The sequence below is a fragment of the Syngnathus typhle genome, linkage group LG8 (genome assembly GCF_033458585.1).
Source record: "Syngnathus typhle isolate RoL2023-S1 ecotype Sweden linkage group LG8, RoL_Styp_1.0, whole genome shotgun sequence".
Classification (NCBI taxonomy): Eukaryota; Metazoa; Chordata; class Actinopteri; order Syngnathiformes; family Syngnathidae; genus Syngnathus; species Syngnathus typhle.
The window spans coordinates 12,153,672-12,167,099 of NC_083745.1; the positions used below are offsets into that span (position 1 = coordinate 12,153,672).

General features: G+C 52.7%; 1 protein-coding gene across 4 annotated transcripts; it reads right to left on the reverse strand.

Moving 5' to 3' along the window:
• Positions 1-826: 826 nt before the first annotated feature.
• On the reverse strand, positions 827-9,178 carry LOC133158454 (uncharacterized). Of its 4 annotated transcripts, none has more exons than XM_061285685.1 (29): positions 9,048-9,178; positions 8,567-8,662; positions 7,913-8,112; positions 7,738-7,841; positions 6,781-6,902; positions 6,657-6,716; positions 6,427-6,582; positions 6,251-6,327; positions 5,861-5,978; positions 5,757-5,786; positions 5,513-5,683; positions 4,988-5,107; positions 4,808-4,918; positions 4,712-4,747; positions 4,519-4,653; positions 4,303-4,446; positions 4,035-4,169; positions 3,814-3,968; positions 3,604-3,727; positions 3,477-3,534; positions 3,340-3,406; positions 3,142-3,275; positions 3,029-3,072; positions 2,793-2,966; positions 2,570-2,724; positions 2,327-2,491; positions 2,148-2,236; positions 1,873-2,038; positions 827-1,807 (listed from the first exon to the last, which is right to left on the reverse strand). In XM_061285685.1, the coding sequence occupies exons 2-29, from the start codon at positions 8,628-8,630 to the stop codon at positions 1,616-1,618; spliced, it is 3,306 nt and encodes a 1,101-aa protein (XP_061141669.1). In that variant the 5' UTR covers positions 8,631-8,662; positions 9,048-9,178; the 3' UTR covers positions 827-1,615. The 4 variants fall into 4 exon arrangements, with proteins under 4 accessions (XP_061141669.1, XP_061141668.1, XP_061141670.1 ...); XM_061285684.1 differs by having other exon boundaries at positions 8,988-9,128; XM_061285686.1 differs by lacking the exon at positions 9,048-9,178 and adding an exon at positions 8,929-9,029.
• Positions 9,179-13,428: the final 4,250 nt, after the last annotated feature.

Here is a 13,428-nt window from a genome sequence, read left to right on the forward strand (position 1 = left end):
CGCCCGCGACTCCCCTGGGGACAAAGCGGTACAGAAAAATGGATAGATGGATTTAAACCTCGGTTTCGCGCAACCATAGCGCATCGCCGACCGCGCAACTGCACTGCGCTGGGCGCATTATTGTGAGAGCCGTCGCTGAGATTTAGAAAATTGATGTACTTTACAAAATTTAAGTGGACCGCAGAGCTTAATTTGTCCGATCACGCTACTGCAGCGCACCGCCGAACGCACAACCGTAGCGCGTCGCCGACCGCGCAACTGTACCGCGCTGGTCGCATTATTGCAGTGCTTCTCAATTATTTTCTGTTACGCCCCCCCCTAGCAAGAAGAAAACTATTCGCGCCCCCCCTCCCCACCGTGACTATCCTAACTTGTCTTGTAAGTCGTAAAATGTTGCACTGTCGCAAACGTGACAGAAGTAACAATGAGAGCGCCACTGCCCCCTGCTGTAGTAAACGCGCAATTACACTTTATTCTAGTACTGCCAAAAAAAAAGCCTGTTCCCCAGGGTCACACGCGCCCCCCCAGGAATAGCACCGCGCCCCCCAAGGGGGGCGCGCCCCACTATTTGAGAAGCACTGCATTATTGTAACAGAGCATCGCTGAAATTTAGAAAATTTGCCAAAATTTAAGTGCAAATTTTGACAAGCACAACGGAGTACATGATTCTCTCCACAGGGTTATATGGGCCTCCCTGTTTTTCCCCTCATCTTCTCCTCTACCACCCTTTCCCTTCAATAAACCCTGGGGTTTATTTTTTACCATGTATAGATGCAGACTTGTCACCTTGGCTCTTGCAGCGTTTTGCCATAGAAAGATGCTAAGATTTGTCTTTGCAAATTTATTAAACATGTTGACAAGCACTACTTTGGAGTACATGATTGGAAACACTGAAAGTTACATCATGTTCAAAAGGGTTAAATAGGTTAGGCAGTGACAAACGTTATGCTTAGTTGAAAATCCTCAAACCAAACTTCGACGGCGTTAGTTCAAGACAAGACACTGTACGACTGAGTGCAACATCACCAGCAACAGAAGAGCAAAACTTATCAACACCGATCTGACACAAAATAATGATGCTTTGTTTTCTTGGATTTTCCAGACTTTTTGAGTTAGTTTTTTTCTACATTTCAATGGACACGAGGCAAACTTCAAAACACGACACTGTACAATTGAGTGCAACATCACCATCAACAAAAGAGCAAGTCATCAACACTGATCTGACACAAAATAAATGGCGCTTTGTTTTCTTGGATTTTCCAGACATTGACACAAAATAAGTGGCGCTTTGTTTTCTTGGACTTTCCAGACTTTTTGAGGGTTTTTTTTACATTTCATTGGACACGAGGCAAACTTCAAAACACGACACTGTACAATTGAGTGCTGAACTGACAGGGTGCACAAAAGAAATATGGCGCTATGTTGTCTTGGCAGACCTTTTCAAATTTTCTTGAAAGGCTTTTTTGACATATCACTGGACACACTCTGTATTTAACCTGAGTAAATCATTTTTTTTTCTTTGCTTTCTCCTGACCCTCAGTAACACTCAGTAACTGCTTTTGATGTGGCAAACTTTGATGGATCTCTTACCAATGTTAACTTCTTCGGCACTGCGCTACACTGCTTGGTCTTGTACTCTTGTACTTGTCAGCGCCTCCCCTGCCAGGTTGATGGACTTGAGCGACACGTCCCCGTGCAGTTTCAGCAGCGTGACGCGTGGCAGGTCGTGCTCGTGGTGGTAGGCGTAGTATAGTCGGTGGTCCGCGGCAAGCACGTGGAAGCCACGCTCGTCGCACTGGATGACGATCTGAAGGACAGCAGCAATTAGGTGGCTCGCAGCATGGCGCTGGCGAGTGTGCGCGCGAACGTAACCTCGAAATTGACTCCAGGTTGCAGGGGGGCCTCGAGCAGCTGGTTCTGTTGCTTAACGCCCTGGTCGCTGGCCAGTTTGGAGGTCAGCGAGATGGTTTTGGTCAAGACGTCCAGCTCGACCTGGAGGGCTATTTTGCCATCGCCGTAGAGGAGGTTGGCTTGGAAGCTGCAAGCAAAGCACAAATGTTGTCGCCACCATTCTCGGGGGCCTGCCTCGTGGATGTTCCCGCTCGTCTCTCGTGAAGGCTTTGGCCTTCTCTGGGTGTGCCTCGTACCCCTTTGTCTTCTCGTTGCCTTGCCCGCTGATGGCGATGGTGCTCCCCACCTGGAGCCCTTCCATCATTTCCACCTGTAGGTCCTTGCACTGCACGGACACGCAATCGTAGTGCCATCAACGCACGTGTGACAAGATGAAGGACCAGCTAAAAAAAAAAAGCGTTTGCGTGGTACTCACACTGCCAGCTGACATGAAGAACAAGAGTTTGGAATCGGTCCGTTCCACCTGCTGCTTGGCTTCCACCTGCGGCTCGGCTTGACTGGCAAGCGGGTAATGCGCTTTGGGGATTTTGCACACGAAGCGATTGAGCTGCGCGCAGGACATTCGCTTCCATCGTCCCGTCTGAAAAGACAAAGGGGGGCGTGTGGTTCAGTGGGCCGTGCAGGCATGCGTGCAAATAGTCATCGCTCCTGCGCGCACCTCGTAGGCCACCGCCACGCATTTCTCGTCCTCGTTGAGCCGGTTGTCGGGCTCCCCGGTGCCCCAGAAGGTCAAAGTCACAGGCTTGTGGTCCGACCACACAAACATGCCGGGAACGGCCAGGTCGTTGAGTCCGGTCCACGTGTCGCCAGCGTCTGCAGAGGACAGGCGGGACATAAGATCTTTGGAAGCGGCGTCAGAGAGCATGGCTCGGTCTGCGCACCAAAGTACAAGGTCGTTCTCAGCCACTCCTGCTCCACCTGGGAGCCAATGGACACGAGTTGGGTGCCAACACTCCCGCAGGCGTGTTGAGCGTCGGCCCAGGTCTTTTTGTCGTCAAAAGCTTTGTAGCAAGAGCCCGCAAACTGGTCCCAGTCAGGTCCCGGACATCTCGTCTCTGCCCATGAGATGAAGTGAGATGTCATCATAAATAGCCGTGACAGCGCTCCGTAAACTCACCTCCGTCGGCAAAGGTGAAAGCCAAAGCCCCCATTTGGTCGGATCTGCGGAGATACGAGCGGTCGTTAGCTGGCTTCCGTCATCGGATCGAGCGGTGAAAACGGGCCACTCACTGTTTGGAGAAGATTTCGTTTTGGATGGAGTCGGTGAAGACATTCTGCGGCGGCGCTCTCAGCAAGGTGCACTCTCCTCCCGTCTTGTCACGAATGACGCCGGCGTGAACGGCGGCGGCGCAGATGTGAGAGTCCTGCGCTCACGGAAAACAGGCGTCAGAGTCGTCGGGGACGGGAAGGGACGTGGCGCCACCGTACCGCTTTGTACACCAACGTGCCGTAGACTTGGTGTTCCAACTTGGCACAACCCGGCGGACACAAGACCCTGCGGACGACACGACGGACGGCTGTTGTGAGATTTAAGGCGAAACCTCCGACACGCCGCGGCCACTCACGTTTTGGGATGGCCGTCGAAGCCGACGTCAGCGGGCCACTGGTCGCAGCTGATCATATCTGCGGAGGCAAGAGCGAGTTATAGTCTGTTTTTGACGGGAGGACCGGCGCAACGGCGCGCTCGCTCACTGCCAAGCTCGCATCCCAAGACGTCAAAGCGGATGCCGACGCTCCATCGGTAGTCCAGCGGGTAGATGCGCAGGTACTGGGCCATCACGGGCACGGTCAGCATCTGACTCCCGTCGGGAGCAAACTGGGAAGAAAGAGAGCAGCCGTAGCATTTGCATTTGCGGATGACAAAAGGTGCAAATCCGGACGGCTCAGCGGCTCCTCACTCACTTGCTGGGGGTGCTTGGTGTAGGCCCGTCCGTCCACACTGTGGCGCATCTCAAGTTTGGACCGGTACCCGTGGAAGGCCGATGGACACGGCTGGATGGCGAGGGCCGTCACCTGTTTGGTCTCACCGAAGTTCACCTCGATCCAGCTTATGACAGCTGAGGAAGGGCCGCGATTGATTAGTCAGCGTACGAGTGCCGGCGACCGCAGAGTTTTCTACATACAATTTGCTGACGGTTTCCAGCAGCTTTCCCCGTTCAGGCGCGCTTTGTCCGCGGTGAAGCCCCTCGCAAAGGAGGAGGCTTTCAGCTTCAAGTTTGTCAGGCTGCCTTGCGTGTTGCCCAGACTTTGAAAACACTCTTTTGGACAGCCAAAACAGTTATTTTTGTGCTCGACTGACTTACCTCATGCGTGGACGCTCGCAGCACCGTCTTGCGTGGTTTGGTGACACAACAATTCATATGGTGAAGAGAAAAGAGAGAAAAGGCCTACCGTCTGCTTCGCAGGTGTAGATCATCTGGAGGTATTTGGAGATGTTGGGGCAGCGGTCCTCCTTCATGGGCTTGATGAGGCACTGGCGATAGTTGTCGCATTCTTTCTTGTAGTGAAGGAGGGCGCCTTCCAGCGAACATTTGCCTGCGAGCGAGCAGCCAGTTGCACGTCAGCCTGGCGCTGCTGCCCAAAACCAAAGGACGGATGGCCTCCTACCGTCTGATCCCATTTGGGTTGGGCAGACGTTACGGCTCCTCCGTCCGTAGAAGGCCGACTGGATGCGGATGGCTTTGCCCTCGGGACAGGTGGCGCGGCCGTCCGCGTTCTTGCATACCTCGAGCTTGACGAAGCCTGCGAGGGCAGGGTCGCTCATTTCTGGCTGCTATCTTTGCAAGTGGCAATTTCTTACCAGCGTGAGGCAGCGGAGCTGGTTGCGCTGTCGCCGCTGCAAGACCAAAGCCAAAGGTCAGCATGCCTTGAGATGGAGCGGGCCATCCCGTCCTACCTCTTCTCTTGCAGATGTAGCCTCTCTTGTTCTCGCACATGTCAAATTTCCAGTGGCCGTTGTCAGTGATGAAAGAAAGACAGTCTCCGTTAGATTTGCTGTCATGGTGACCTGCAAGGTGGCAACAGAGACTAAGCCCATCACCCCAAGCGCTCAATACGACCGAGGCTCGAGACAAACCTGCGCTCGAGTGGAAGTAGCTGAACGGGGAGCCGTCGGCCCAGCTGCTGCCGTCCTCGGCGAGGGAGGCTTTGGCGTCCAGCCACAGGGAGGGAGATGTCAGTAGAGCCTTGCTGTGACCTTTGGATCAAAGTTTGAACATGGAGCGAGAGTGGACAACATCGTACAGAAGCTCGCACGTTTGTAGGCAACTCGGAACCGCCGTTTGGGGCACTGCGATGAGGCCCGCCAACATTGGCAAGGCCGTGTGGGCCCGTCGCGTAGGGGACACCTGCTCGGGATTGGAGGAAAACGCCACTCAAGTCCGTTTTGGGTGACGGTGAGCATCTGAACATGGCTAAATGCTCCAAAAGGGTTAACCAGGAAATATTGAACCATTGGTGGATTTGGATTTTGGCTCAGGCAACGCCAGACACATGAACAAGCGTAAAGCGAAGACACAATAGAGGGGAGACCACATTAAGAGATACAATAGGCAGACACAAAGTGAGAAAGACACACACACGCACCCAGCCGCCAGCCTACCATGTACAAAGGCCTGCTCATGGGAGTCGGTGATGGCGAGCAGGTCAGCCCCGTGGAGCTTGCAGTCGTCGCGCGCCTCTTTCCAGGTTTTGCGGACGCTTGCTCGCATCAGGTAGCAGACGTCGGTGGCGGGGTTGTCCAGCCACTCCCAGCCGCATTTGTCACTCCAGCCTGCAAGCCACAAGTAGGGAGAATTGCCACACAAGACGACATGCGGCTCCTTAACGTCGAGACGCCCACCCACCTGGGAGCTGCTGAGGTCGAATGCGCCGGGCTACAATGGTGCGAGAAGGAGCGCAAATGAGCACAAACTAAATGTGCCTGGTTGTGACGGTGCGTGACCTCCACCTTTTTGACAGGCGAACCCCTTTAGGTTATTGCATTTCATGGTGTAGACCTGTCCAGTCAGTGACACTGCCCCACAATCATCTGAGCCTGGATATCCCGGGTGCCACAGTGCTGGGTCCTGTGGACATTGGTGACATGCGCTTAGGTTGTTGCGCACTGCTACCTTCGGTCGTCAACATTTTTTTCACAAGCTCGCAACATGGCTACTGTCTTGAACTTTTAAAATAAGTCAATTCCAACATCTTTCTTCTGTCCATCATATTACATCTGGATTATTCGTTCATTTTATTTTATCAGACACATTGATGATTTTGCTTTGAAATTTGCACTTTTGAATTCTTGTCAATGAGAACTTGCTTTTTTCTTCAACTGCCGTGATGGGCTACTTACCATAGCTGTTTTGTCACGCCACTCATACATCTTGATGTTCTTCTTCAGTCCCACATGAAGGTTGTCTTGCATGTGAGCTTGCAGAAGAAGAACAAGTTAGTGCCACAAGCGCAGCCAAACTTGACAGAAGTTGTTGCGTTGCATTCATCGCCATTTGTTTGTTTTTTTGTGCTCACCCATCAACCAATCGCCATCTTCCCATGAGTGGACACTTGCCAGGTGACCTCCCCATAAGACGCAGTCATCCTCGGCCGCCTGCCAAGTTTTCTCAGTGTTCTCAAATCGATAGCAGAAATGGCCGCGGAGGAAGTTGCCAGGGTCACAGGCAGAAGCTGAAGGCCCAAAGTCAGATTGAGGGGAAACTTGTGACGGGGCGGTGGTGCAGAAAGAAGAGTCTGTCACTCACTTTGCACCGGAGTGAGCGCCAAACCGGCGGTCTTGGTGCACGGTTGTCCCTCCTGGCAGCCTGTGGGAAGACAACGTGACGGCGCTCCTCTCCTCAACACGAGGACGGACGACGTGCGTCTTACCGCCGGGGGAGCGTTTGCACATGTACGCCAGGGAGGACTCGCACGAGACCTTTCTCCACTTGCCAGGGTGGTATTCCTTGTGAGCGTCTTGGAGGACGTACGCGCAGGACTCCAATTTGGTGCTGTCGTGTCGTGCACAGCCACCGACAAACAAAGCAAAGAAAGCCGTCAGCGTAGGCCTTTTCTTGTGCGGGCGCGCTTTGGGTGCCGTGCGTTGTGCAGGACAGTCGCGCATTTTTATTACATTTCACACGTCCCGCAAATTGAGGCGTTGTCCCGCATTGATATTGACAGTCAATCAAATCTGGCATTTATCAAATGGGGGGCAGGGCGTGCAATTCAAACAGGGACGCGGCGATGTGCGCCCACAATGCAAATCAGGTTAGCTTCAGAACGCTAGGATGAGACACAGCACAACTACAACGGCCAAGAAGCAGAGATGCGGCTACAATGCAGACTGGGAAACTATAACCCTGGGTGAAATCAGTGAAAGGCAAGTCTGTTGAAGTGTGCTTGAGTCATTTTTACATCACTGACAGAGAGGTGAGTGAATATGACGTGAGACGACACGGCAGCTTGAGAGCCACCGTAAAATAATATGAAAGCATCATGCTGACTGTTTTCTCACATGAGAACACTTGGTCTCCCAAGTGACAGAAGTTGTTCCATTTAAATAAGATAAAGTTTTTGTTTGCAGGTTATTATGTCCTACTGAATCAACCAAATGGCAAAGCAGCGTAATGTTTTATGCCAAGGGGCAGAATAGAAACGTTGATATTTTCAAAAGTTCTTTGAGACTACCTTGACTACCTGCATTGGTATCGCACATTGTCCCACACAAACGTCGCCTTTTGTCCCCCATCTGGTGAATTGGGATCTGGTCACCCTAGCCTAGGCGCTCCACGATGCGATTGTTACCTTGCGGCTTCTAGGGGCTCCACGATGTGACTTTGTTACCTTGCGGCTTCGACGGGAGCCCAGTTGCTGTGGTCCAGCAGTGTGTTGTCGGTCCATTTCAGCTCCTTGCCTGACACTTGAGGACACAACTTGTGGTTGCATTCCTGCAGAGACCAATCCCGGTTGTCATCCTAGCACGCGTTCAGCGTCAACAGCCGCTCACGCTTAAACTCACCAGGTTGGAGAGTCCTATCCAGAACGAGCGGGCCCCCATTTTGCCCTTCACAAAGTCTTCTTCGGCTGAGGAGCTGAAGGAGACCAGGTCGCCGCCCTCCAGGACGCAGTGGAAACGAGCCCCCAGCCAACCGTTGGGGTCCACCATCTTCTTGTAGCAGCTGGAGCTGAACGCCTCCCATCCGGGAGCGCACGAAATGCCTGAGGACACGTTTGGCTGTTAGTCTGACACATCAGTGCAAGACGACGGCGCCCTCGCGTGGTCGCTCGGTAGTAACGCCTTACAAACGCAATACCTGGCAGTCAACGGCATTCCGTTGAGGGTGGCGCCAACTTGCTGGGGGTATTTTTGTTACAATTCTACACGCGATAGATAGCGTCCACTTTCAGCACGTTGCATGCAGTTGATTGCAAGTCACACACAGGAAGCTTTAAGAAATCTTACAATTCGAATATGTATCATGTCAAGGTTTCATTTTTAAACTTTGCTCATAGTGCACCGGTAACGGTGTGCGCGCACTCGCCGCTTTGATTGGGGGGGGGACGTACGGTGCGCGGTGCTAGCTGCGTTGGGCGACTCTCCGAACACAACCACCCTCGGACGCCCGCTTTAAATTTTACATTTTTTTTTCTTCATAAGTTACTAATTCTTTACCTTCACAAAACGTCGTCCTGGCGCCCAACGTCAGTGCGAATGCCACAAGTGCGGCGATGCTCATGATGTCCAGTCGAGCAGCCTGCGCCGTGCAAGCTGAAGTTGAAACAGAAGATAAATAGAAGCTGACGTTGAAGCAAAAGTGGTTTACGCAGAAGATGAAGCAGAAGCTGGAGTTGAAGCAAAAGCAGCTGAAGCTAATTTTGAAGCAGGAGCTGAAGTACAGAAGCAGAGCAGAAGATGAAGCTGAAGCAGTTGAAGCAGGAGCTGAAGTACAGAAGCCGAAGCAGAGATCCGAAGCAGCGCCGGAATTCGGATCTGTGCAGCTGAGCCTGCGGAGAGGAAATGCGGGGCAGGGGCACCTCAGCACGGGCCGGCTTATAAAGACGAGGAGGACAAGCCCACGCGTACAGAAACGCACCAGAGAGCAAAAGTGACGCTTGCATGTGCGCAACAGTTGCCGTCGCCCTTTCATACACACCGGGGCAAGCTGCGCTGCGGGGCGTTATGACGTCATTTGGAAGGCTCGCCAGAGGAGGGCTTCTCCTCCCTCGTCAGCTCGGCTTTGAGTCAAGGCGGCGTGCAGCAGGGGCTTATGACGGCATTTGAAAGAAGACGGCAAGCGAGCAAGCAATCTAAACGCATCGACGCAGCACACCTCACACTGAAAGCAAGGGTGCTGCTTCTGAGCAAACTTCCAGAGTCGATCCAATGTTTTACCCGGCAGTTTTCGCACATGGATTTGGTTTCACCCTAATTAAAGCTTTTTCGTAAATTGTCATTGAAATCGACAGATACTTGAAAAAATTGATTTGGCTGGATAGACGGATTTTATTTTTCTTGAGTCAACCCTTGCCTTGTCACCGGGCTGTGGACTCGGTCGGATTTTTGCACCGAGTCCGAGTCCGCCTCTTGACCATGAGTCCGAGTCCGAGTCCGGCTGTCCATTTTTTCTGTTAATTCATGTGACTGCTTAGTCTTTATTCAAGGCTAATTTAGATCAAAATCTAAATAATTACAACAGTTTTGTGATGGCTTTGTCTTTATTAAACATTAGGGGTGTAACGATTCATCGATACACATCGATTAATCGATATAATGCTCTACGTTTTATTGGCATCGATGCTAAACGTAAACATCGATTTATATCGCCGTGTTTGACCTCGGACATTAGACGCGACTTTATTTTGAAATCCAGTTCATTGTTGCTTGCTTCCTCTTTCCGGGAGCAGTGCGCGCCGCGGCGTTGTTGTGTTGTGAGCAGAGCAGGCACGTGAAAGGGAAGTCGACAACTCGTACGCGGCTCCTGGGCTGGTGCTATGGCTAGTGTCCAAAAAGACGAGGAAATTCGCTCCCCTTTAGGCTTCAAGTCATTCGTTGGGAAGCACTTTGGATTCCAAAGAAAAGATGGCTCAACGGACAAGACACGTGCAGTTTGTAAATCCTGCCATGCGGTGATCAAATATTCAGGGACCACAAATCTCGCCGCACATTTAAAGAAAAAACACAACATCAAAGTTCAGTGTTAAAATAAGCACTTTGTATACTACAACAGTGGTCCCTAACCAACGGGCCGCGGACCGGTACCGGTCCGTGGGTCACTTGGTACCGGGCCGCGGAGCCGCACAGGTAAGATTTTTTTTTTTCATTGACGATCAATTCATTCAGGTTAAGACGCTTGTCCCGGTCACGTGACATGTTTCCCCAGTCGAACCCGCAAAGCTAGCAAAAATGAGTAAGAATTTATTTTGAAAAATATAAAAAAATTGGCGAATCTCTCCCAATTACATCTGTCGGTGCATCTGAAAAATAAGGACTCTTGACACAGGGCGCTCGTCTCGGTCACGTGACATGTCACCACAGTCAAGCCCGCGAGGCAAGCAAAAATGAGCAAGAAACAGAAGTTTGGAAAGCTTCTTCGGAAAGGGAAAAACGTCCAATGAGGACACTGAAGAAGAAGAGGCTACGACTTCTAAGACAAGGATAGCTGCATTTAAAAGAACATTTCTGGAGTCCTACTTAAAATATGGATTTATCGCCTCAGGTGACTCTGACGCGCCAAGTGCACTCCGCATATGTGGCGAAAGGCTAGCTAACGAGGCAATGAAGCCTTCAAACCTGCTTCGGCACATGGAGACCAAGCATCCTGCATTTAAAGACAAACCTTAACCACTTTGGGTGTCATTGTCTCCGATTACGCCTAGATGGGAACGGCTCATTTCTGAGAAAAGAGCTCGGTGCTCCCACTAATTCAACGTTTTATTTTTATGTGGTTTATATTTGTTTTTATGCCAGTCGTATCATTTTATTTCATCCTATTTATATATATAAATATTTAAATAATAAATATCCATCCATCCATCCATCTTCTTCCGCTTATCCGGGGTCGGGTCGCGGGGGCAGCAGCTTCAGGAGGGACTCCCAGACTTCCCTCTCCCCAGCCACTTCATCTAGCTCATCCCGGGGGATCCCAAGGCGTTCCCAGGCCAGCTGAGAGACATAGTCTCTCCAGCGCGTCCTGGGTCGTCCCCGGGGTCTCCTACATGCCCGGAACACCTCCCCAGGGAGGCGTCCAGGAGGCATCCTGGTGAGATGCCCGAGCCACCTCATCTGGCTCCTCTCAACGTGGAGGAGCAGCGACTCTACTCCGAGTCTCTCCCGGATGACCGAACTTCTCACCCTATCTCTAAGGGAGAGCCCGGACATCCTGCGGAGAAAACTCATTTCGGCCGCTTGTATCCGGGATCTCGTTCTTTCGGTCACGACCCATAGCTCGTGACCATAGGTGAGGGTAGGAGCGTAAATCGACCGGTAAATTGAGAGCTTTGCCTTTTGGCTCAGCTCTCTCTTTACCACGACGGACCGGTACAAAGTCCGCATTACTGCCGACGCTGCACCGATCCGCCTGTCGATCTTGCGCTCCATCCTCCCCTCACTCGTGAACAAGACCCCAAGATACTTAAACTCCTCCACTTGGGGCAGGATCTCATCCCCGATCCGGAGAGGGCATTCCACCCTTTTCCGATCGAGGACCATGAACTCGGATTTGGAGGTGCTGACCCTCATCCCGACCGCTTCACACTCGGCTGCGAACCGCTCCAGTGAGAGCTGGAGATCACGGCCTGAAGAAGCCAACAGCACCACGTTGTCTGCAAAAAGCAGAGACGCGATGCTGAGGTCCCCAAACCGGACACCCTCAACACCTCGGCTGCGCCTAGAAATTCTGTCCATAAAAACTATGAACAGAATCGGTGACAAAGGGCAGCCTTGGCGGAGTCCAACCCTCACTGAGAACGAATCCGACTTACTGCCGGAAATGCGGACCAAACTCTGGCATCTGTGATACAGGGACCGAACCGCCCTTATCAGTTGGCTCGGTACCCCGTACTCCCGAAGCACCCCCCACAGAACCTCCCGAGGGACACGGTCGAACGCCTTCTCCAAGTCCACAAAACACATGTGGACTGGTTGGGCGAACTCCCATGCACCCTTGAGGATCCTGCTGAGGGTGAAGAGCTGGTCCACTGTTCCACGGCCAGGACGAAAGCCACACTGTTCCTCCTGAATCCGAGGTTCGACCTCCCGACGGACCCTCCTCTCCAGCACCCCTGAATAGACCTTACCAGGGAGGCTGAGGAGTGTAATTCCCCTGTAATTGGAACACACCCTCCGGTCCCCCTTCTTAAAGAGGGGAACCACCACCCCAGTCTGCCAATCCAGAGGCACTGTCCCCGATGTCCAGGCGATGTTGTAGAGACGTGTCAGCCATGACAGCCCCACAACATCCAGAGCCCTTAAGAAATCCGGGCGGATCTCATCCACCCCCGGGGCCCTGCCACCGAGGAGTTTTTTAACTACCTCGGTAACTTCGACCCCAGAGATTGGAGAGTCCGCCTCAGAGTCCCCAGGGCCCGCTTCCACAATGGAAGGCGTGTTGGTGGAATTGAGGAGGTCTTCGAAGTATTCTCCCCACCGACACACGACGTCCCGAGTCGAGGTCAGCAGCACGCCATCTCCACTGTAAACAGTGTTGACGTTGCACTGCTTCCCCCTCCTGAGACGCCGGATGGTGGACCAGAATTTCCTCAAAGCCGTCCGGAAGTCATTCTCCATGGCCTCGCCAAACTCCTCCCACGTCCGGGTTTTTGCCTCAGCAACCGCCGAAGCCGCGTTCCGCTTGGCCATCCGGTACCTGTCAGCTGCCTCCGGAGTCCCGCACGCCAAAACGGCCCGATAGGACTCCTTCTTCAGCTTGACGGCATCCCTTACCGCCGGTGTCCACCAGCGGGTTCGGGGATTGCCGCTACGACAGGCACCAATGACCTTACGGCCACAGCTCCGGTCGGCCGCCTCAACAATGGAGGCGCGGAACAAGGTCCACTCGGACTCAATGTCCCCCGCCTCCCCTGGGACGTGGGAAAAGCTCTGCCGGAGGTGGGAGTTGAAGCCCTTCCTGACAGAGGATTCTGCCAGACGGTGATCAGTTGACAGCTCCGCCCCTCTCTTCACCCGAGTGTCCAAAACATGCGGCCGCAATTCCGATGACACGACTACAAAGTCGGTCATTGAACTGCGGCCTAGGGTGTCCTGGTGCCAAGTGCACACATGAACACCCTTGTGTTTGAACATGGTGTTCATTGTAGAAAATTCATGTCGAGCACAGAAGTCCAATAATAGAAGATCGCTCTGGTTCAGATCGGGGGGGCCGTTCCTCCCAATCACGCCCTTCTAGGTCTCACTGTCATTGCCCACGTGAGCATTGAAGTCACCCAGTAGAACGACGGAGTCCCCAGAAGGAGCACTCTCCAGCACTTCCTCCAGGGACCCCAAGAAGGGTGGGTACTCTGAGCTGCTGTTTGGTG